The sequence below is a fragment of the Opisthocomus hoazin genome, chromosome 1 (genome assembly GCF_030867145.1).
Source record: "Opisthocomus hoazin isolate bOpiHoa1 chromosome 1, bOpiHoa1.hap1, whole genome shotgun sequence".
NCBI classification, from domain to species: domain Eukaryota; kingdom Metazoa; phylum Chordata; class Aves; order Opisthocomiformes; family Opisthocomidae; genus Opisthocomus; species Opisthocomus hoazin.
Genome location: NC_134414.1, coordinates 10660353 through 10686433, shown reverse-complemented (window position 1 = coordinate 10686433; position 26081 = coordinate 10660353). Strand labels below are relative to the sequence as shown.

General features: G+C 37.1%; 1 protein-coding gene across 26 annotated transcripts in view; it reads right to left on the bottom strand.

Moving 5' to 3' along the window:
- Positions 1–26081, bottom strand: part of DLG2 (discs large MAGUK scaffold protein 2) — a 1094951-nt gene that overhangs the window by 274665 nt on the left and 794205 nt on the right. For 22 of the 26 annotated variants that reach the window (XM_075416588.1, XM_075416597.1, XM_075416619.1 and 19 more), the window contains 3 exons: positions 22636–22780; positions 19522–19663; positions 3707–3862 (listed from right to left, as the gene is read on the bottom strand). In XM_075416588.1, coding sequence (XP_075272703.1) covers positions 3707–3862; positions 19522–19663; positions 22636–22780 — 443 coding nt within the window. The remainder of the gene's footprint in view (positions 1–3706; positions 3863–19521; positions 19664–22635; positions 22781–26081) is intronic. The other 4 variants (XM_075416649.1, XM_075416656.1, XM_075416778.1 and 1 more) reach the window with 1 other exon arrangement.

Genomic DNA, 26081 nt, shown 5'->3' with positions numbered 1-26081 from the left:
ACCCTACCCTTAGTTCCTTCCCCTACATGTATTAAAAAATATTGATGCAATCACACGATCAGAGGTTTAAGATAAAAGAAAATACCTATATTAAAAAAAAAAATAATCACACAAAGCAACAGTATCAGGGCTGCCCTTTAGCAAAAACTGTGCTGGCGACTAGAGTGCCAAAGAGATTTCAGTGAAGACAGTGAAATTAGTTCTGGGAAAAACTAAAGCATTTTTCAAGTGTGTCTATGTAGTTGTGAATGTAATAAAGTTCTAAGTGCAAAGACTGAGAACATAAAATTTTGTATTACGTAATGCAGAACCAAGTCTCCTGTTTGCAGACAGAGAGTTACATCTATGAGCTGTGATTTCCATTCGCTGCCAGTAATCTTCTAATTGTATAGGTAATTGTCAATAATGACAGCGGCCAGACACGAATTCTGTGCATCTGTTCCCATGTGGTGTTCTCAAAGGAAACCTTACCACTCTAAAATTCTCTCCCTACTCCTGCCTACCGCGTGACATATTTTCATCTGTTGCACATTGACATAGCCCTGTTAATATCAATTCACATACCTGATAATTAAATAAAAAAACAAATTACTTTCATCCTAAAATGGGAGTATATTGTTCTAGACCTCCAAATCTCCCAGGAGCTAAGACAGGCCACCATAAAAGCAAGGGTTACAAACCTGAATTTATTATAGACAAATAAGGCTTTGGCCTATGAATTCTCTTTGCCTATTAAGTTAATGAGCCTTGACAAAACAATCACCTGAGGATAGGCTGACAAATTATCTGGAGCAGCAATTTGAAAGGCATTGGCTGGCTTACAAGCATTTCAACTGGGAGAACATGGCATCATGTTCCACTTACTCTGGAAAAGTTACTTGTCAAACCAAATTTCTTGCAGTTCAGCAGCAGATTCTCAATATTGGAGCACTGAGGTAAAACAATGACCGCAGTTAACAAAACAAGGAAATAATCCGTGTCCTTTGCTCCCCAGAGCTGAGGCTGACAAATTCTGATGAAAAACTCTTTCTAGGAAGCCTGCAGGAGGACAGGGAGATATCTTTTTATATTTGACCGGAGACCATGGAAGTGTATAATGTGGAGGAATAGGGCTTTAAGGAATTCAAGTGAATAAAGGGAGACCTTTCAAAATACCTGGTGAATATTTGGAAGATTTTTTTGTAGTACAGCTCCCAATAAAGTTGGTGATATCACAGCTGCAGATTTCAAACAACATCCTTTTACGGATTAATTCTTCCAGGTATTCAACACAATACAGCCCTAAGACACATCGATTTTGTGAAATTTAGTGATCTGTACAATGAACAATCCTGCAAAGGCAGGCACTTGGATTAGGGTTAAAATGAAATTAATGTTTTTCTAAAATCTGTTCTCCAACTGTGAATACTGCATCCTTTTGGAAATTGGATCATGACATATGTTGTAAAGCTGTCACTTTCCTCACCAAAGGCATTTGGTGAAATATTATTTCAAACATCTTCCTCTATGGTCAACTGTTCAAAAAGTCCCGTGGAAAAGATGACAGCATTTGAGAACATTGAAAACTGTCATATTTTCTGGCTGAATGTTCTTTCACAGTGGGAAGGAAGTACAAATTATAGCAATCAGTTGCCTCTACCACAGCGTGTAGCAGAGCACGGTGCAGAGCATTTAACCACTAGTTGTGTCTGTTCTCAATTTTTATGTTCTTTTTTCATTTTTTCTGGACTGTTGAAATAAACAAATTGATTAAATATGCAGGGACTAGACCTTAATTTTACATCGAAGTAGAATGAAGAGAAATGAAACTTTGCTCTTAGGAGAATTAAGTGACATTCAGTAGAATAAAGCCCAGCTTTTTAAGTCCTGATATCAGGTCATTGAACACCCGATGACCAAGTATTCAGTCAATCACACAATAAAGCAAAAGGATGTAGAGAATTATATTTTCAGGTGACAAAATGACCTATTTCTGTGACCTCTCCAGGGCTCTACTGATTATCGGTGTCTGAGTATCTGGTCTGCAGGAAGCAGCCTTAACAGATTCGCCCTTTCCCTCCAACCTATCTCCATAGTCCTGACAGTCGTGTGTGTAGAGATCAACCCCTTAGCAATGAACCGCATCTCTCCATGGTTAGCACGCCACGATCTAATCCTCAGTGCTCCCAAAACACAACTCCATAGCCCCAAAATCCCCTACAACACACTTGTTTGACTTCCTACTTCAAGCTTGTCCCTTCCTTTCTAAAGCGACCATTTTAAAAGAAAGAATCTTTTTATAATGAACTCTTCTGTTGTCTGGCTATAAACATGCAGAAGCACTGTGATGCTTACAGATAAATTACTCATATGTACAGTGTACCTAAAGACCTGAAGTGATTTTACTACTTTTTGGCTAGTTATTTCCTTTCATATAATCTATGCAGAGAAATTAAAATATTGTGGATAGATCTGTTAGTGCCTGGCACCCTTTTGGAATTATTTGTACCTTTGTAGAACATTGCCCTTGTCAATGTTTTTCACTCAAACTTATATGGCCTGAATGGCTTGACTAATCACTTCATCCAGTAATTAAGCATCTTTTTACAAATTCTAGAAGCTACACAGTTTCCATGTTAATAAATAGACAATTTCTTCATGGTCTTACCACATCTTCACTAGCATTTGTCTTACTGCTTTTTTAGTTTAGCTTTCTATTTCATAGCACTGCAATGCCTTTCACAGCTGCTTTTCTAAGCCTGGGATTTCTTTCTTGTTATTGTATCTTACATTAATTTATCTTTTTACTTTCCACTTACACACTTCTGCTCTTCTCTTCCCACATTTCTTTGAAAAGTGTTTTCTGTGGAAAATGTCTATGATCAAAGCTCCAAATACAATTATTTAACTTCTCTAAAATATAAAAGATGATAGTTTTCCTCCTGGCAAAAGAAATACTCAACATCTTCTTGAAAACTTGTTCCTAACTTTTCCTCTATCTCACAAGTCTTGTCTGCAAATAGTTTACTGCTATCCTAGTAGACTACAGAAGCATAGCTGGGTTATAATAACACAGCTTTGGATAGTATGTTTTTCCTTATTAAATATTTCCCAGGAGGCAATCATGGGCAATATTTTATAGAAATTTCTTTCATTACTTCGTTATGGAAATTTTCACCATTTTAGGTTTTAGTAAACATCGTCTCAGAGCACAGCTAGCCTAGGGAATGCTAAATTTTAGATGTATTCTCAACCACGACATGGTGAGGGAGGTGATTATTTTTTGCTCAGTTTCTGCTGAATAGCTTAGACAGCCACCCTATAAACCCAAAGATGCTCAGTGAGCAAAGTATGCACAACATAGAAATAAAATGACTGAATCAAACCAGATTACTACAGCTTTCAGTGGAATCTTAATCACTTTCCGTATTCACAGAGAAACGAACACTGAATTCAGTTGTGAAATGTGATACATTTATGCAACCTATTTTAGAGCACCATTTCAATGGATCAAAACATTGCCTGTATTCATCACTGGATTTTGGATGACCAAAATTATATACCCAGGTAGCATATATCTTCCAGTGGTGCAGATATGAAAGCGTGGACAAAAACAAGCACAAGCTGTAGAAAAAGAAGATCTGTGGCGAAGATGCAAACTATGAGCTCAATCTAGTGACGTTCATGCACTCTAAGGAAGGAGGTGAGGAAGAAGCGCATGCAGTACCTGGTGATCTCAGAGTCAGGGAGCAGGCCTATGTGGTAGTGGGGATAGGGAGCTGTAAGAAGGAAGCTTTTGTCACACTCGACAGGGGAATAGTGCCTAGGAGAAGGTGGTTTATCACACAGTTTGTTCACAGTGCTGTAAACAGGTTCAGGAGGCCTGGTGATAGAGACAAAAGATCAGGTGTGTATTAGTGGCCGAGAATACAGAGAAAACACAGCAATCAGTTCAAAAGCATGCATAGCAAATCTGTCAGGACCTTCTCAGTAGGGCTGTTCTTACAAGTGAAGTGTACTGTTAAAGGAAACACCAGAATTTGGTAACACAGTATTATGGCATACAAGAAACTGCATATAAAGATATACACAATGTAAGTGGGCTGTAAAACTGGCTTATGGGAAGTGTGGCACCGAAAGGGAATATCTTACCACTGAAGTTCAGTGACGAGTTTTCCCACATACTCTGCTTGTTTTTTTATTTTAATCTAACAACACTACTTCTGAACAGCTTTCTGTGATCTCAATTGTGAGCATTGCATAGAAGAAAATGTGATGTTTATTACCTGAAAAGAGGTATTTTTTACCCATTAATTTAAGATACAGATGAAGTAAATACTACTTTTTAATGCAAGGTACTGCTGCCCTGATGAGCTGGGGCTTTGTGAGTAGACCCATGGTCCAAGTGAGCCATATCTGTAATAACACTGGTGGTGACAAATTGTGTAAGCAATTCATCTCTTTGGCAGGCAATTAATTTCATTTCAAGAGTTCTTTGCTCTCTTTCCAGATGCAACCTTCAAAACCTGATTATGCAGACCACATCTCAAACAGTTAACCTCGTTGACAAGGCTATGGCAATCGCACTTGCACTGCTGCTCGAAATTACAGACAGCAGTCTGTGAAGCTAGATATGAAAAATAAATTTCTAAACCTGAGACCGACAGGTCAGCTAGAATTTCTCTGCTGCTGCCTAGAGGCCAACTGCTTGGGAGAGGCAATACTTACCACAAACCTCCCCGGGAGCCACTGGGGAGAGGGGAGGAAGGGATGCAGTCTTTAGTACCAACCAGCCAGGGATCCACAGGAGACAACCAGCAAACAGGTTTCAAAGAAATGCACCACATAGTATGCTTCCCGTCACGCAACTTCTCCAACAACTGCATTGGCCCGAGCAGATACCTCTGGGCCTACCGGCAGAGTGAAACTTGACTCATAATTTCCTGAAGTTTCTGTTTCAAAGACTGCCAAGACACAACGGCTGTCATATCATCACCTTTGCCAGAAGATCCAGGGTATGTCACTGTCTTTAATCACAGCAATACAGTATTAGCTAGATGAAAATCTTATTTCAGAAGCCTGGAAATATCAAGAGGCCAAGCAGTTAATGAAACTCTTTTTGTTCTTCTGGCTGCACTGTGCCTCAAATGGGTGTGGATTTGCTGTGACTTTCACAGGTATCAGAATTTATTAAGGTCTTGGATGTGCTGGCAGATAGAGAGAACATATTTTCGTTTGTTGTTAGCTTCTGGTTTTGTCCTTTGGGGGAAAAGGAGTAGTTGCTTTACTTAAACATTGGTCTCACCCAATGCTAATAACATTATTCATAGCAATCTGACACATGATTTGAGAACTCTCTGTGCCTGACTTTCACATGGAAAACTTTACTGTTAAAAAAATGGCAATTTAAGATTAGCAAATATCAAAACAGCATAGCTGTCACTCATTTGGTTGTAAAGCACGCTGTCAAGTGTTTAGTACAATCCTTTTAAAAATGTTTTTTTATTAGCATATTTCACACTTGATTCAGAGGGTTGGATTTAGTAATTTATTTACTGCATCAATTGTTTCTTTCAGTACAAAAAATCCAGCGAAAAAGCACTTCTATTATTTTATTTTAGACCAATACTGCCTTTTATTCTATCAGAAATCACTTTTGCGTTTAGGTAGTGTATCAAAGAACAGGTACAAATATAAATATTATTGATACCTACTATGAAAACCAAAGAAATATTGCCCCAGTGCAGGAAGATGAGTAAAAACTGTAGATTTCTTCATGGATTAAAACACTAACCAGTCCATAAACAACTTGCTAACTTCCTACAGTCAAGTTACCCGTCTTCTCTGAGTGGTAGATGACATGAGAGTGTTGCTACCCTTTGGATATGCTGTGAATGCTCAGAATGCTCTGAGTCATCAGCGAGCGACCATCCGACTTTATGCTGAGACACAAATGATGCCACAGAGATGGATAGATACAAAGGAATGCTACATTAATTGATAGTTACAAACTGCTTCCAAAAGCAAAACGAACGTAGACATTCAGTATCTCTAGATATTGAGACCAAATTAGTCCTTCAAATACAAATACAGAGCCCTAACATAATGGCTTGCGAAGCCCAGCAAATTTTAAAAAATTTACTGTAATTTTTCACTTCTTTCGGTCTTACTGGATGGTGAGATAACAGAAAAATGGAACAAGTCACCACACTGATGTAAAAAGTCCTGTGCTTGTTGGTATTATAGAAATAATACTGTAAACTAGCTAACAATGTACCCTCTGTAACTGAGCCGAATAAAGAGGTCTTAAGGTTAAGAAAAGGAATTCAGACTTCTTATCCTTTTAATGCTTGTACTTTGCTCAGCATAGGATTCAGGGTACCAGCTAATTTCAGTAAAGATGAACTTCTTCTAAGGCCTATGATCCGGTGTGAGGTTATCGTAACCATTTACCACCAGACGCCATTCTTCGAGGTTATTAAGATCATGGAGTGAACTGGCTTTTTAGATACCTTCATTCTATTCAGATGCATATGCTAATACTGCCAATTGCATAGCTGGGCCCTGGCTGCACAGTTTATTGGCACAGAAAAGCAAGAACTTGAAAAATAAGCAGTACGTAACATCAAGGGTCCAGCTCAGCTCAGTATAAATTTATTTAATCTCTCAATTTGATTTAGTAAATAGAAATTAAATAGTGTAAAAATAATTTAAATTTGGGATGAAATATGGAAATGAAATAATTTAAATTTGGAATGAAAAATGGAAAATGATTAAAAGGTATTCGGCAGATGACTGTCCTGGTCATCCAAACTACGCTTCATGTAGGCCAGTAATCCTGAAAAGTAATACAAGATACCTGCTGCAACAGACTATCTTCATATATCCCCCTGACTCCTCACCTTCTCTATGGCAAGGTAGTACTTAGCTAAAATACCGCCTACCTCCTTTTGAAGACAACAATCCCAAACTGTATAAAAAAGGGAATTAGTAAGACCAAATAACTTTATTAAATGGTTCTTCAAATGTAGCATTTTTTCTTATCATTTACATTTCTCCTCACTGGAAGAAGAAGAAAGAACTTCTATCCAATGGGATCAGCCCACCTGGTAAATCCTGTCTCACAAATCTTCTCCAGTGCTGTGACAGACAGGTTGTCTTCTCTCAAAGTGGGATGATGAGAATGTAAAAGACCGCTATTTTGGAATTGTTTCTAATGTGCCATTCTGAAAAAATACAATCAAGGTCACCTCAGCTTCTCTTGCAAAATAATGAAGAGCCAGACTGAACATAACCATTTAGGCCTTATTTTATGATGCATTAATTTTTCAGATTAATTTAAAAACATGTAGCAGATCATTTAGCATGCGATAACAAAAGTGTAAAAGGTGAATATATATTATTTAGGGACTGATTCACTGTAGTTTATTTCCAATTGCATCACTTTCAGAGATAGATGATACAGCTGTCTTATTTGAAATAAACACTAAGCAATTTTTGTAACTTTTCAGATGAGAAAGAACAAAGAACTCTCTTAAGGATTTTATTTTGTCCGTTACCTTCATTTTTCATAGTACTTATGCAAAAAAATATCCCCTGAAAATGCCAAATACATGATTACTCTGTACTTCTTGGATAATTGTAATATCTACATTAATGAGTAATTATCAAATATGGGTCTACTCTGAAAAATAACTAACTGCTTCTGTAACATCTTATTTAACTGATCTGCTCCCTTTCTGTCTTTAAATTGTTTATTTAGTGACAAGCATATGTTAAAATATTCTGTCTTTATCAGCAAGCTAAAATCCAAGCCTCTGATCAATGAAAGCAGCAACTGCTAGGTGTAATTGGACAGCAATGATTAAGTTAACATAAGAATCAAGCATACAAAAGCCGAGGAAATGCAACAGAAAACCTATGTAGTAGCATAGCTTTGTCTGAGTGTGCCTCAGTAAATAATTCAATCACAGGAGAGAGAATCAAGTCACTCAGCACCACAAGGCAAGCTTTCAAATCATAGTATGAACTGCAAATAGTCGTAAACTACTTTTCTAGCAACAAAAAAAACCCCCCATAACTGGAATTTTTTATCAGTATAGACCTAAATGCAATGAGGCAGAATTTCGAGAGAAAGGTATAACTAATTTGTGGAAAAGCTAAGACTAACAGTGGGAGGTTGAAGATTCATCTGGCGCTGGGTTTATTTATTTATTTCATAGCAGATTGTGTAAAGAAAACAAATCTTCCTAATTGTTTGTAGTCCTTATTTTTCCTTGTTTGGATCATCACTGTGTTATTGTTTCAGCCTGGTTTTATTGCACGATAGAAGTTATAAGAAAATGACATTACTAAAACCGTTCTCTCCTCAGCATCCCGCAGGGTCCTCGTTTTAATTTTAACTTTTTTTTTAATTGCAGAATCCTATTTGGTAGGGTTCAGTTGTCAACAGCACATTAAATGTTAACAGTTTCTCTTTTTTTGGGGGGGATTTTAAAATCTTTTATGATATGGAAAGAAACCAGCTAAGCTTTCACAGCATATTGAGTATGCAGGGCTATAGTCAGGAAATGCTAAATTCAATCCAAGAGAAAATAGATCTCCCAATGCTACAAGTTTGCAACATGTTTTTTTCCTCAGTAGGAATTTTTAATTCAAGAAAGACAACTGACACATTTATATTGCTAACATAATGTTGCTGGGAAGTGTGAAAAGAATTGTCTTTAAAAGTACATCACCATTAAAACAAAATCAACGGCAATTTAACACAAACTAACTCTTCCAGTTCTTATAAGCAGTGATTTGTACACATGTGTCTTTTGACTTTCCATTTCTTCTTTATATAACCTTCTATAAGAGCCACATACCTTCTTGTTCAATAGGTTTATTTAGAATTAAAAGTTGTTTTCATGTCATAGGTTAGGTCCTGACAATTCAAGTAAGCCCCAGCCACTCATATGACAAATTTACTTTAAGTAAATGAAAGACAGAGAAGGGGTGTGAAGAGCTGGAAGAAAATACCAGAAATACACTACCCAAGTTCTTTCTGGAAATCCTTCTATAATCAATGATTTCTCAGCTTTTCCATTACAACTGCTATTTTCAAGAGCCTTAAAGTTTTCTGCAACTGCAAAACAAGTGCTCAAGCTCAAGCCAATTTTTATTAGCACAGTAATGAAGAGTAAGGATTGCCTTGTTTCTCTTAACAATACTATTTAAACATTGTAATCGGGTTTTCAAATGAAATGGTCTACAAGTATAATTTAGAAATTTTTATATTCTACAGCCCATTCTACACTCATTATTCTTAGTCATTAGGAAATGGAAAATGAAATGACTGCTTAATTTGAAAAACATTGTTAATAGTTTTCTGTTGCAGTGATGGAATAGAAGGCTGTTTCACACAGGAATGGTGAGACTATCAGACCAAAGGCCCTAGTTACTTGCAGTGACTTTTTAGGGAGCATGGCCAGTAAAGAGTGGCCCCTCCCTGCTCGGCTGCTGAGAAACTGCAGGTACTGTGTAGACCAGAAACTAAATCCTAATAAACTGTGGTTAGTGGGCCTGATCCCCATGAATTTGAGCACTTATCCTCATCGCTATTTGAACATTTTTATATTCTTAGGCTTTACAACACCCTGTGGCAATAAGTCTCACAAACCACTTATGTGACATACAAAAAAACTCTACCTTTCTGTACTGTAAGCCTGTTGCTTTGTTGCACATTGACAATGTATCGCAACATATAAAAACTTCTATTTTTCTGTATTTTAAACTTACATGGCAATGTATTATAAAATACCTGTACCTGAGTGGTAAGAAAGTGCTAATAATAGCTGTCTGTTGCCTTCTCCATGTCACAGGTACTTTTGCAGATCTCTGTTCTATCTTTCTCTGATATCCTTTTTCTGTACTGGAATTACTGGTTATTTAGCTCTGGCTGGAAACCGCGCTCATCTGTCACGCTTTTCTGGAGCTTTTTCCAGTTGCCTCCGTGTAGTATTCAAGACTTGGATGCATCATAGATTCATACAGAAAACCGTTTTGTTTGGCACTCTTTTCCTTTTGTATCAGATCCTACTGCCATTTTTAATTACCTTTTTGACTGCTCTTGAGTACTGAGCTGACAATGTCACAGAACTAACCACAATCACCCCAAGGTGTCTTCCTGAAGTGGTAAGAGCTGCTTTAAGAGTCCGTGTCCATGATACATGCAGTATGTACTTAGGGTTTTCTTCTTCCTCTGTGCGCTGCTAAATGTTACTTATCATTTCTGTGTGTATTACCACTGCCAATCCTACTATCTCATTTCAAAAATCTGTGTTTAAGCACTAAAGCAGAATCTGAAATTTGATATTTTTTTAAGTGCTAAGTAATAAGTAGCTTTCACTGATTGTATTAGAAATAGTCAAGTCCTATTACCTGGGGATCTCTGACAGGTGTGATTAAATATGTGTGGATTACTCAGGATATAATAGATTATCTGGTGACTTGACGATAACTAAATTTTTTTTTTAACGTAAATTATTCTCCCAAGTCAAGACTTATTATTTAAAATAAATTTGGCGTAGCAAAATGAAATCTTATGATAGGCAGACAATTATGATGCATTTGTAAGGTTTAAGAATTAGTTTAAGACAAAATTTGTCTGTTAAATCCATGAAATATACAATAGTTTGTAATTTAGTAATTTCATGCTGCATTGAAGGGAATGAATAATAACATAGAGCTAAGAAATATGACTGTGACTTTTTTTCCTAAAAAGCTGTTGATAGGTGTTCTACAAGTAGACATTCTTAGTTGATAGCATAACTAAATCCATACCATTGTATTTCACCAAGGGTCCAATTTATGGTTATAGAGAGAAATTAAATTTTTTCTTTTCTTAATTGAACATTTAATGTGTAGTTTGAATAGTGTTCTCTTAATGTTTTTATTTTAAATAATTCCTGAGATTGATCAAAGACTAAACCAAGAAAGAAATCCTATTATGAGACACCATATTGAATTCAATGTAATCATCAGCAGGGTTGCCAGCTTAAGAGCTAGAGCATAAGAACTCCACCCCATGAGAGACGGGGAGTAACCCCATAGTAGCAGGGTACCGGTGAGTAGCAGCAGCAGGCTGTCATCCTCCAGACAAACAGGTAATGCAGATGAATTATCCGTAACCTCGTGTCCCACTGTCTGTGGGAGTTGCTGGTTCAGTAGCCCTGAAATTCATTGCTGCTCTTCTCCAGGCTATTTTTCTCCGCTGCTTCTTCATGGTTCTTCACCCATTTCTCACTTGTGTTATTCCTTGTCTTAAATTCCCCTTCCAAATCCAAGTTTTCTTACCCAAGAAATACCAGTGTTCTCTTCTTGTGATTTTACATTCTCACACAACTAGTGACAAGTTCTCCCTCATTTTCACACCCAATCTCACCATGATTCCGTGCCAAATACACTCTGTTCCTCCAGTCTCTTCAATGTTCAAATCTGAGAGGACTGGGCATTCAGAGCGCTGAACAGAATCACTCCTGATTATGTTTCTATTTCAGAAGGAACCAGAAGAAATAAGCAGAGAGAAAAACTAGCTTTGGCCATATAATGCTGTGCTCAATCATGCTGTGTTTTTAAACCAATCTAGTCAGTATTACAAAATTGTGAGAGGATTTGATACACCGCAGTGTGAGTATGGAAGCTTAAAGAGTTCTACTGCAAAAAAATATTAAATATATTTTGAAGGATAAATGAATTGAGTTTTTCCAAAGACTTATATATGTTGGTATGAAGAAAGATTTTCTCAAATGCAGTAGAAATGCAATGTGGATTCAGTTTCATCAGCTCCCATATCTCAACACGGTGAAGATATGTATGGAATATTACAGTTTTTAAAATATAATATCGTCACAATTTTGGACATAGAATAGAATAGAACATGAATTAAGCCATGTAATTCGCCCTCCATCCCTTAAATGACCAAGCTGGTATGGTTTAAAATAGATGTAATTAAATTTGATAATGATAGTTGTTAATTAAAATTTCTTTAAAAATAATAGATAATAATAGATAAAAATAATCAATAAATAATACAATTGCTACTAAATTTCAAAACAAAACAAACATGCAACCTTTGCTATCCCTAAATAAATAAATCCATCCTCAGGCAAAAACTGAGCATGAAAATTGAACTTGAACAATTGAACTGCCAAAGTTTTAAGTGATTTAAGAGGAAAATAAATAAAAGGCATGATCAGTCTCCCCATATTACTATATATGTATTTTATTCTCTTTAGGGCGTAGGTGACATGGTGAATTTGGGTTAGGCATGGTGATATGGTTGAGGAGAGCTCACAATTACCTGTCATATTCATATAAGTGCATCAGCATACTTCTATGTGTCTTTTATTCATTAGTCATTTAGTAACATCAGGTCAAAAACATGGTGTAAAATCCATGATTTGAAAGTTTTACCTATAGTACTTGATGATTTTCTTTGTCTGGGAAACATGAGTTTCAATTCTGTTCCCTCACAAAAACTAACAGTCAATGCAGCTAACTCTTTCAGCAAATATACACTTATAAAATATGAAGAATATTTTTTCAAAGGATGATCTAAGTGAACTCACTGAAGATCCCAAAGGAACAGTCTTCAGGTCTCACTACTAAAAAACTGCAGTTCTTTGTTCCTGGTGTTGTACTTCATAAAACCATTGTCAGAAAACTGGTATTGATAGTTTTATAACACATAAACCATGATATTAGTTGTAATGATTTAATACTGAAAAGTCGTATCTGTGTATCAGTGCAAAGCTAAAGGTGTTTCCATAAAATATCCTCAATTCAAATAGCAAGTTTATATAAGTAAACAAGAAACGGTTGAGGAATGCTGCTTTCAGTACAGAGAAAAAAAATCCCTTGAGACTTCAACTTAATGGTTCTCCTTCTTCTGCTTTCCAATCCCCAGCACCTCCTCCTCGTCCAGAAACTGTTATTTTGCAAAGATTCATGTAAAAAAAAATCAAACATGCTTTTCGCAGCAAAACAGATAACTCAGACAGCTTTTTCATCCATGAATCTTTAATATCTAGCCAGAATTAAATGCTAAAGTGAATTTTTTATCAGCTGAAGCACAGAAGTTTGATGTTACCATTTTCTGAAGTTAAAAGGGAAATAAAAACTCAAGATGGTAGTTCTTTATTTTTATGGATCTTTTGCCTATGTTGTTCATTAAAGACAGAAGGAATGAACATGTAAAAGCTACAGCATTTTTAGTCTATAATTTCAATATTTCTGGAAATAGGAAAGGTGATATCTACTAAAGAGTAAATTGTAACTTCTCTCTTATTAGTAATGAATGTTCCATAAAGACACTATAGCAAAAAATAACTTTTTTCTTCCTACTATCATAGAAAATTCAGTTGGAATGCATCTCTGCAGGTCACCTCATCCAATCTCATGCTTGAAGTAGGATTATTGCCAACACTAGATCAGATCAGCCATGATCTTCTATACTGAGAAGAGTTTGGTTTCATCATCTTTGCGACTGAATACTTCTAGGGTGCTCTTAGATTGCCCCTTAATCTCTGCACAACATCAAACAAGCCGCCTCACAGTTCCCTCAACATCCCTCTAAGATCCATGGGATTTGGGACTCAGAATCTGTTGGACCCTCTTCTGCTTTTTTACATTCCTCTTGAAGTCAAAGAATAGGAAATAGTCACAGTCTCCTAGAAAATAACTTATCTTTTTCTGCTGGCTGTGCTTCTCCTAACACAGCCTAATATGCTGATTACCTGACAGGCAATGACAGCATGCTCCTGGGTCCATGTTCAGCCTGGCATCCACTGTAATCTCCAGGTCATTTTCAATGAAGCTGCAATTTAGATGTTTCTTTCATGGCTCGTACAAGTGTGTGCAGCTGTTCCACTGAGGTGCAGATTTCTTACTGAACTTTATGAGGTTCCTCCTCGCTCAGTCCTCGAGTATATCAAGATCTCTCTGGAATACAGCTCTGCCATTTGTCATGTTAACCACTCCTCCTTAATTTACTATCCTCTACAAATTTGCTGAGGGTGTACTCTGTGTCATGATCTAGGTCACTGATGAAGATATTCACTGACGCCCAAGGTATCCCAAGCTACTCTGCTCATCACTGACCACCTGACAGACATCAAGTGATGATCACTACCCTTTGAGGCTACTGGTTCAGTCAGTTCTCAGCCCAGTCTCTTCTTTCAGTCCACTCTTCCTCAGCTTTCAAACAAGAGTGCTGTGGGAGACTGTTAGAAGCCTTATCAAATTCTGCCGTTGCGTGCAAATGAGCATAGCCATGCTAGGAGAAGGCTAATGGGCAAGATGACAGCATGCAATCCAGGAGATACCCAAAAGGCTGTACAGAAGGTTTCAAAACCTTTACAAATCGTACCTTCTTTCCAGCTATCGATTAGTTGTACATGTTTATCTAATGCTTCCTCATGTTTGGATGAGAGGGTGCTGGAGGAGTTTTAAAGGGTGCTCCCCATGTTACAGCTTCTCCTGCCCACAGAAGAGGTGTGAGAAATAGCTTTGCAGGCACTCCCCATGGCATCTAGAGGAGAACAGGAACGCCCACATGCTCCACAGCAGATCCCAGATCTACATTTGTGGGAGTTACGGCATGGGACAGGTATGCTTTTGGATTCAGCTGTGTTTTCACCCAGCAATGAGGCATTCCTGATCAAGGCAGCACCGGTGCTGTGGTACTGGTTGGTACAGGGCAGCCACTGCTCTGCCCTTATCCACATAGCTAGTCATTTCATCAGGAAAAGCAAACAGGTGGACAAGCACATGATTTGCTTTTGGTAAATCTACACTGACCTACCCCAGTTACCTTCTGGTCCCTTAAATGTCTGGCAATGATGTTCAGTACTCCAGTTTTTTCTGTACTGTCTGTCATTACATTGTTTTCCCCTCCATTCATCAATTTTTTCCCTTCTTCAAATTTTACCTTCATTTTTTAAAGTATCAATTACACCTGCAGAAACGCTTTTTGTTATCTTTTATGTCTCTTGCAAGTCTTAGCTCAAATCAATCAGCTTTCTGATTTTGTCATTAAGCTGTCAAACAACGTTTGTCTACATCTTGCATTTTAGGTCATCAGAAAGTTCTTTGCTCATTTGCTCAGCCAAGAAGGCGTTCTGCTGAATCCCCCTCCTTCCCACTCAACAGAATGTTTCATTCCCGAGTTCTCAAGAAGTTTTATTTAGAAATCATCCATCTTTCATGGACCCTACGTCTCTGTGGCAGCATCCCAAGAGACACTGCTTAGCAGTTCTCCAAAAAAGCTGAAGTCCGCTCTTCTGAAGTCTGTAGTCATAGCTTCTGACTATCTTTCCAGACTTCCTTTGAATCATGAACCGAACCAACCAGTGGTCACTCTGATCCCGGCTGTTATTTATCACGGTGTTTCCCAGTTCTTCCCTTTTCGCAAGCAGCAGGCCAAACAGAAAATTATTCCTGATTCTCCCCTCTAGCAGTGCTAGGAAATTGTCAGCAAAACAATCAAGGAAACTCCTGCATTGCCTGCACAACACTTCAATCTTTCTAGAAACTAAACCAAATAAGGACTCACTTGCAGAATGATGATAATTGTATTGATACAGTTACTTGGCATATAACATTTATCCTCTTTTGATTCCACATTCTACTAACCTGAAACTGTTATTTTGTTTCAATTTTAAACGGTAATAATCTTTATAAAAAATACAAGAAAGCAAAGCTTCCATTCTGAGTGAATTTAAGATGAATCTATCAAAACAGAAAGTAAATTATGCCCAACACTGACAGCATTTTGGACTAATAATGTACACAATGTACAAAAGGTCAGTAATTTAAAGACAGCTTCCAGCTTCATTAAAACTTGTGGCTGGAAATGATTTCTTACTTTTCTGTCCCTTGTCCTTGGATTAAGTTATTTTTTCCTCGTAGTTTTTTTAAGTAGAAGTTGTACAAATCTTTTTTTTAGATGCAGATTCTGTATCAGATCAAAAAATACAAGTTTTTGTCAACAAAAATACTTATTATTATTTGGCAAAATGCAAGTATTTAGGTAAAAAAAATAGAACTGGAACAAAAAAGAAAAACAAAAACAAAAAGCAAGAGAAAGTGGATGAATTAAGTTGACTCTTCAACCACTTAAACTTTACCAATAGATTCATTATAGCACATAAGTTAAAAGAAAGCTTGTCATCAGCTTCACTCAGGACAGGTGTACAAAGCATTACGAAGTTGCTAAAGCCTCTTATAGCGTAAAAGTCACTGTTGAAAATATTTTTAGCTGGCACAAATGAAAACCTGCCAAAAGCGTTGCCATGTTCTGACTGCACAGGTAATAAATTTTTTTATGTGATCACCATGTAAATTAGCCCTGAAAACCTATTATAGCAAGAACCAGGTAGTTTTAATGGATAGCATTGCAGTAGTTGGCAGTTATCTTAATTATAAAAAATTATGTGAGGAAAACTAATTATAAATGCTGCAATCAAGGGATCTATAGGTTTCACTAAAGTTATCACTGTGATAATTAACCTCCCAAAAGATTTTAAGTCTTTCTAAACAGGTCATCAACAAAGACTTTCCAAATATCTTCTTATTTTAATGACAGACTCATGAGCAAATCCTATGGCATTGCACAGAAAGAGTGCATTCACTGTTCTCCATTTTCACTATTCTCAGTTTACAGCTGTGAAAATCACTGTGAGAATTAACTGTGGCATTTTCAACAGTCTCCCTTCAATCAATAAGCAACAATTAGCTACATAGACATTAAAAAAAAAGAAAAAGCTCAGCATTGTTAAAGGGTTAAATGAGTTGGTTTTGAAGGTTAGAGCTTCTCAGTCATTGTAGTCAGAGGAGAAACCTGGTCTCCTGGCATTTGTTTGGGTGTCTCTCAGGTAGTGCTGTATGATATATGTCCAGTGAGGAAATGCAATGGAAAGAATTTCAGTTTTTTTTATGACTACAGTCATTTTATCTTTGTACTTTTGTACCCTGTGTATCAGTGTAGCATATAACCTATTATCACTAATATGATTAAGTCCATAACTGCCTTCTCTTTTTCAATGGATCGAAGTAAACACTTGTTTAGAACTATGAGATTTTCATCTGATTTGCTCTGTTGCATTCAGAGTCTGCTCCTATTACTCAACACCTTTATTTCTGCCAGCGCCCCAGGCCTTCCACAGAATGTCAAGTTTGTAGAGTCAGCCTCCCCTGCCCATAACACCAATACCACAGAAGACTTTGGATAGCAGACATTCATTAGACAACACACTAATTTGGGAATCTAGATAGGAAATACAACATAGGAGAGGAATATTTCACAGAATATACACAGCTCCTCTGGGTATTCAGTTTTTTTCTCCAAATTATACAAAATGGACATTGGTGTGAATACCACTGTCAAGAACCAGACTGTGTCAGTATCTGGTTTTACCCTCAGGAGCTAAACCAGCAAAATTAACTTGTTTAAAAACAAACTAAAAATATCAGGATAGGAACACATCCTTCTTCCCAAAAAGATCAAAAAGACATACTAATTAATTTCAGTATAGATCCTGCATGGTTCTTTGAGCAAGCAGGCTTTCTACTGGATACCTACCAAACTAATGGCCTAGGACTGTCATTGCCTTCTCTTTTATGACTATTTTTTCTTTTTTTAAATTTTTTTTTCTTTTTTTTCTTGATAGAAGTAATTAGAAAGTTAAAATCAGCTACATGGAACACAGAAAAACACAAGACTGTCTAAAGATTCATTATCTTACAGGTCTAACTGTTTAAAAGGTCTTATAATTTTCAGGGCAGCTTTTCTCCTTTTTATTTCCTTCCCTTTCTGTGACTGCTTGGTCTCCTTAGCTATTATTTACTTTTAAGGTTGCATTTTTTAGATGTTATTAAACTTTACCAACGTTTTCTCAGTAATAATGGCACTGAAATCTCATCACAGAAGGTGAGAATTCAACACGACTTATTGACAAAGCCTTCGTCACTGTAACCCAGATATTGTACTTCCTATACATATGCATTTTAGAAATTATGAGGTCAGTACTAGCCCAGAAAAAGCCTTGATGCACAATTTAATGAAAACATTGTTTTAACTATTAATTAAAAAATTTAACTTCTTGGAACCGTTTGGAGAAAATTCATTCTAATATGATGTCTCATAAGTAGAAGAAAGCAATGTCAGCTTTGCACCCTCCATCAAAACAAAGGAAAAAATCTTTTCACCAAAACAAGGAAGCAAAGTGTGGTTTCCGTATATTTATGTCCTGATTAACCACTGTATCATGATTTAGTTACTCTGAACCTGTCTGATCCAACAAGTTAAGCAGCTTAAGATCATAATCATATGCAACAAGAAACAAGAAATGTAAATTAGCAAGTTATGAAGCTGATGAATACATAATTGGATGAGATTCTTTGGCATGAGATACACAGTAGGTCAGGTTAGATGATCGGAACAACCCCCTCCTAGCTTTAAACACTATGAATTTATAAACACTGAAGCACAGAAAAAAATTGATTTCTCATTTTCTGTGGCACTAGCCATTATAATGAGGGCTCATTTTACAAACTTAACAACTGTTGCCTGCTAAGTGAATGGTAGCGCTCTTCAAACAAAAAGATAAATACACACTGTCTCATCAGTGACATTCAGTGTTGATCTGACACAAGGCACAAAAGAACACTCCCAGCATTTTTTTATGTGTCTTTTCTACCTGGAAATCAGCTACATCAGAGATAAAATTCTGCTACCATAGTTCCATATAGCAGTCTCAATTCTTTTGGGATCATTTAAAAAAAAAAAGGATTACAAGCAATTTCCAGGGTCATTTTTCTGACAATCACATCAAAGAACCCCTTTCATAAAGGTATCGAGTGCCACTGCAGCTCTCACAGAAAGCTGTTTTAAATTACGATTGCTCTAATGGTTAAGAAACTTTTCCCAGTTCCCCTCCTGTATTTATTTTCAGCGAGTATAAATGCTTTTTTTCTTCTCCAATAGTGTTTGCTCTCCATAACATTTGTCTTTCAACTTGTGTACACAGAGCTATTACAGGCTATTTCAGCCTCGCTTTCACTCAACTAAACAAGCTGGACCTCTCAAAGCGTACCGTCATGGGCAGGTACCAGTGCACGTACGGTCACTCCACCCATAGATGCAGCGAGCCAGATGAGTCACTGATCCTGACATCTCCTAGTTGTGCTAGTAAGCAGCTGTCACAGCTAATACGCCGGTTAAGAAGCAGAAAATTTTGCTTGGTGCCAGCATTGCTCTAGTGCAGCCATGTTGTTCAGGAAGTGGTGAAGGATTGCACCCAGACAACATGGACCTCAGGTCAGCGTTCACGCATGTGATCTTTCTCTTAGTTGTCTTCATACCTGTAACAGTTTCAATTCATCTTCGCTTGAACGTGGGTGAAAAGAACTATATGCCATATTCTATTGGAGGTGCTCTCAATGCTTTAGTTATGACCTTTGTAATTGTAGTGAAAGATAAGAAATAGAGAAGCATCTGACCTGGTGTAGTCGTCCTCCACAAGCATGTGCTTTGGAATGGGTGAGTATCTTCCCGGTGAGATAGGGGCCAGGGATGCCTTGTACTCTAAAGTGCCATTGTTTCCAGAAGAGAGTATGTGATTTTCCATCGGTGGAGAATAAGCTGTTGGTAAGAATAAGCACCTCTAGTTAGCCACTTTCATGTTTGATTAGATGTTACAAGAGCACCTCTTTTTAGTTAAGTACCAAGAACATGCTCATTGGTGTAAATAACATCAAAACAGACAGTCCTTGCCTGAGAGACTTTCAAATGTAACAAGAGAGAATGAACAACTGACGTTTTCCTGAAAGGTTAATAATAATACAAAAAAAAATTAAAAAAATAATAATTATGCTCATTTGCAGGGAATGATTCTTCAGAAGGGATCTGAATAAGAAAGGATAGTTTGGGAGATAGGAAATATTTTCTTGCACTAAGACTGACTTGAAGAAGGAAATGTAAACAGGAGAGAATGAGATTAAAAGCACACTGCTCATTTTGGCTCCAGTATACACAAATGGCAGTAATATAGTAAGAGCTCAATGCAGGATAAGAGCAGAAGTTTTATGTAAATCAAGAATTATGCATGGTGGAGATTTAAAGCAATGATCTACTAAAGGTGCCAAAATCCCGAATGTAATTGAAATTTCAATACCAACATAGACGGTATTTAGATCACAGTAAATCTCTATTTAAAATAGAAAGTGAATACAAATGTCTTACATATTTATGATTAATAATGAAAATTGCAGGACTATGCTACTTGATTCTATCTTGGGTCTGTGTGTTTTGTTGTTCGCTTGCTTTTTGCTATTCTGAAGTTAATGGGGATATTTATGCCTGTAGAGATGTAATAATAGTGGTATTCAAATCTCTAGTTAATGTAATTAAAAAAGGAAATGATAAATAGGAAAAACAATGATATGTGCTTCTGCAGTGAGCTATGATTAATTTTCTTATGAGAAGATCACTAAACTTTCTAGTATTCAGTCAGTCTTTCAGATGCTGAGATACAGAATGTTTCAAAGCAAAATATGTCTACAGGGAAAGGCCATTACCCATTCTGCAATGTGTAGGTATAATGAAAAGTTCCCTGAGGATAAATGAATCTGTAGGCACCAACAGCCTGGGATGGGCTACTGCAAATCTTTTCAACCTTTACTCTCCCTCTGAAATTACTTCTGTCTTCTCATATGCTGCTGATCTATAATCTGATATAATATAACACACTGCTTTAGAAATCCCAAACTATTATTTTGGAAAGTATTATAAAGCAGGAGATCGGATAGGGACATTTAACATTTTTACTTCATGGGCTTTGGTAAGATCCAGACCAGACTGCTACTGAACAACATGACTGCCATCTGTTGTAACATTTGCTAACTAAATAGGTATCCTCAGCACAGTTGAGTATACCACCTGATGCTCATGTTACAAAACATTCCCTTCTATTTTTATGGACCAGTCTGAACAATGAGGATTATGGATATTTAGCTTTTCCTTCAACTTTTTCAGTCCACAGTAGCAAACTACGCAAAAGTGCAGAAAAATTTAAATCTCTAGCGTTTACTGGGAAAATCTGCTTTTCCCAGCCTTTGGTTGGCTTTGGGTGCCCCTGAGATTATTGGCAGGAGACCAAGACAGGTATGGATCAGTTGCTGAAGCTCTTGTCAAAATTTAAATTGCCATCCAATTGTTAGATGGTGCAGCTGGTCCCTGTTGGTAGTTGAACCCAAGGCAGATATTTTAATGAACAACTAAATGAAGGAAGGGAATTTCGGTAGTGAACTCTTTAGACTAACAGGCGCCAGTGGCATAGAGCACTGCAGCTGAAACGTTAAGATTGCTGTGAATGAAAAGGGAATGGGAATGCCTGGGTATGGACACCAGGAGGACTGGCAGGAGAGGTACAAGGATGGTGTGTATTGATAGCACCTAGGTTCATCAATAGGTCATCAATACTCAACATAACTACAAGTAACTTCTCAGGGCAGCCTACACCCAAATTAAAACAAAGATTCAAGACATTAGGAGATGACGGCAAATGATAAAGACTAAATTGGAGCCTAGGACACTCAGATAAGGAGACAAAGAGAAGTGAGTAAATCCTGAAGACATGCGTAGGTGGGACAGATGGGAGAGACAGAAGATCCTAATTGCTGTCATCTCCTTAAAGGTACAAAAATCACATCAGCAAGGAGGTTGTCAACCCAAGAAGAAGGTATATGTGTATAATAAGGACTCCACAGCCACCCAACCTTCTAGTTGGTCAGCTCGGGGAGTCCTGGCAATGCACCTGGATGCATGTCTTTCTACCTGAATGCTGGACATGAGCCTAGATGATTTTGAGTGCATGGATATGACAGTCTGACTGAAATCAACTTGTTAGAAAATAAAATCATCTTCCCCTTCTATGAGGTCCCGACCTGAGCTTTACTATATTGTTCCAAGAACATTTTCTACAAGAGTGTACACTGAATGCAAAGAAAAATAAGGCCTTAGTCCTCAGTGAAAAAATAGCAGGTGAATATATATAAAATTAATAGACAGAATGAGAATAAAGCAAAATGGAACAATAATTTAGGAATTGCATAAATACAGAAACAGCTGAATTTGTGCAAGTAGAGCAGTGATCTTCACATTCCGAGTAACTATTTTATTCAAATATCACATGTTTTTTTCTCAGGCTTTCACTAAGTTTGTACAAGATGGTTTGCTGCTTGTTCTGATTTTTCAGTTGACAGAGGACTCCAGTCTGCAAACCTAATCACATTTCAAAATAGATTTGCATATACTTATCAGGGTAATTGACTTAAGTGTTACAGTTCAGCCTGATCACCTGGACAATGGCTAATTGGAATCAGCACAGTAGTACGTCAGCTACATTGTTACTTTTGTTGCAAAAATACTTCAGCAGAGTTATATTATTTGCAATATTTCATAAGTGTGGCATACGTAAATGGAAATGAACATTTTTTGTAACCTTCCAAGCTGTTTCATAAACTTTAATGGGGTACTTTGGACAAGATATGAAAAAGCCACATTCATCTGACAAACTAATATCTCCTACAAAATGAGTTGCAGAAGTCACTTACAGTGAGTAATATCTGGTGGGCCATATGGATCGGTCATGTAAATGGTGGTGGGCTTTCCGACTTTCAGATACACTACATCTGATGTGTTCTTCAGTATCGCTACTGCCTCTTCATGGGTAACTTCTTCTAAACTGTAATTATTTACCTTAAAAGAAAAATCAGACAGGTGACTTGGAATGCAGAAATTGAGACAAAAAAGGACACAGCCTTGCAGTTATCAGAATGTTGGGAAAAATGCTGTAGACAAAGAACATTGAAGATCACAGAAGCAATATTGCAACAAGGTAGGAAATACAGTTGTCTTAGTACTGTCAAAGACTGACATAATAACACTGATAATAACACAGGATCATAATGAGTCAAGATGGCACTTGGTCATTTCAGTAGAAAAATTCTTTGTGGTATTCTGTTACCAGTATCATCTTTGACATAAGACTATATTTCATAATAATTTAATAACTTAACATCACATAACTTACAGAAACTGCCTATGTTACTTGACCAATCAAGATGAATTGTCCAATGTCTTAGCATGCATGGCTGGGACCTCAGAAGTACTTAACAACCCCAAATATTCCCATCCCTGGTATGACATCGACCATTGAAATATAAGAGGTACAGAGTGGTATACAGAATAAGGGGCTGCCCATGAAGTACAGGAAATGCAAAAGGGCAGTTCTAGATGAGGGAAAAGGGAGTTTCAGTATGAAAGTTTGTCAGTTTTATGGAAGCACAGAAAGAGACATTGAAAACTTACAAGAATATAGTACTGGTTCTGTGCTTTGTTGGAAAAGAAAAATACTTAAACAGCAAGGACAAGAGTACAGGACTATAGCTTAAACAACAAAGGAAATGGTGGCAATAAACCATGCCTATTTATGCTTTCCATCTAGAGAAAGAATATCACAAGAAAAGTGTCAGAAGTGGTTTCTTGTTGAGGGATATAAAATTTATTCACATATAAATCCACTATATCCACAGAATGTCAACAATAGGTTGTCCTCCTATAAAGAGAATAGTGAATGGTCCCTGCCCCAAAAGCATACATCCTGAATGGAGAAATTATAGGATAGAGGAAAGAAGTAGAGAAGGCTGTAGGTACAGATTTCAGACACATGGTATAAGTCAATCATAGAATATCATGAGTTGGAAGGAACCCATAAGAATCATCGAGTCCAACTCCCTGCTGCTTTCAGGACTACCTAAAACTAAACCATATGAATAAGAGCATTGTCCAGACATTCCTTGAACTCTGACAGGCTCAGGACTGTGACCGCTTCCCTGGGGAGCTTGTTCCAGTGACCTACATTTCACGGTGAATGTTCAATATTAAATATTTTATTGTGATTTAAAGTACCATCCTCCACCTTCCACAGCTACTGCAAGGATTCCTTGTAAAGATTATGCAAGATGGAAGAAAAATTAGCTCCTTGATTACAGTATAACGGTGAACAACTGTAAATCACAGAAAAAAATATATACTTTCTAGGGAATATAGAATTAGTAAGTTATCAGAGACCTGGCTGTGACAATAAGCTACTGCCAAAGGGTTTGGTAAGTGGAAAGTAATCCAGCTATTATGAATCACTGGAGAACTCTTCACACACAGACAATTTCAACACCAAGAGAGAATGACTGCTATTGGACAGTATTGCTAAATGTAAGGATTCTGTTTAAACTTTATTCCTTGCATAATTCTCAGACTGAGTTTTAAAGGTTAATTGAAAGAGGCAATGACAGGCGTATTATGACAATTTGACATGAAGAGCAATGACAAAACCTAACACTTAGAAGAGAGTTGCTGACATGGTATTGTGTATTTTGAAAGGTCTTCTATTTAAATAAAAATCTAGTACCTATCCTGTATAAATTCCTCTGTTTTCTTTGTAATGATCAGCAGTAACATGCATATGCACTTTTAATAAATAAACATCTTTTAAATTAGTAGGCTGATAGAAAGAAGAACTGACTGAATTTAAGCCTTTCTTGTTAATGTATTTCAAAACTGCCAAATACTGAAGGTTCACACTGTTGGAAATACGACTGCACAGTTATCCTTTACCTTTTCTCCTTCCTACTCTGTCTGTACATTGTATCTATTTCGTGTTTCATCAAAACTGTAAGCTTTTTGAAGTAGTCTCCCATAATAAACTCCCACTATACTGTTGCTGTAAATAAATGTTCTTAGTAAAAAAAACCATGAAATTAAACATCATAGCACTGTCTGGATTTTGATTTTCAGTCTTTTTAGGAGTGTTTAGAAAGAAATAGGACAAAAATTGACTTGTTGCAATTTTTTTTCCAAAGTTTTTTCCTGAAAATCTAGCTGATCGAAATCATAGAATCATAGAATGGTTTGGGTTGGAAGGGACCTTTAGAGGTCATCTAGCCCAGCCTCCCTGCAGTGAGCAGGGACATCTTCAACTGGACCAGGTTGCTCAGAGCCCCATCCAGCCTGGCCTTGAATGCCTCCAGGGGTGGGGCATCGACCACCTCTCTGGACAACGGGTTCCAGTGTTTCACCATCCTCATGGTAAAAAATTTCTTCCTTAGATCTAGTCTAAATCTACCCTCTTTTAGTTTACAGCCATTACTCCTTGTCCTATAGCAACAAGCCCTGCTGAGAAGTTTGTCCCCATTTTTCTTCTAAGCCCCCTTTAAGTACTGAAAGGCCGCAATAAAGTGTCCCTGCAGCCTTCTCTTCTCCAGGCTGAATAACCCCAACTTTCTCAGCCTTTCCTCCTAGGAGAGGTGCTCCAGCCCTTGGATCGTTTTTGTGGCCCTCCTCTGGACCTACTCGAACAGTTCCATGTCCTCCTTGTGCTGGGTAGGACTATTGTGCTTCCATTAGAACACATTTGGATGTCACAGTTGTGCAGTTGGAGGATAAACAGCCATTTTAGAAACAGAAAGTATAGAGTGATACATGTAAAACTTACATTTACTATGACAGGTCCTATTTCCTATCTCTCTGTCAATAACTTCACAGGATAGGTGTTTTACCAATGCTGTGTACAAGTTCTACAAATCTTGAAGTTAAGATAAGAATTAAAGACCAAGTGACTGAAAACTAACAATTAATGTCTGAGTGGTTGATATGTTTATCTTTATGTATTTTAAGATCCTAGAGATTATAGCAAAGTTTATGTACAATGATTTTCTTTTTTTCTCATTTCTAGTATATATATGCTGAAGTGCGCAGAATATCGTGGAAAACTGAAATATGTAGAGGTGGAACCTGGTAGAACTTGAAAGAAGGTAATGCAAAAGTGTAAACTAGATACAAAGGAGAACTTCAGAGAAAAGAAGCTGGAAAAGTCTTTGAGGAGAAGAAAGGATCCTTTGAAGTAAACAAAGTTCTGCTATAAAAAGTATTCCATGAACACATACCAAAATTGCTATTCAAAGTCCTCCCAGATATATAGAAAATTAGAGGTGTCTTGTCT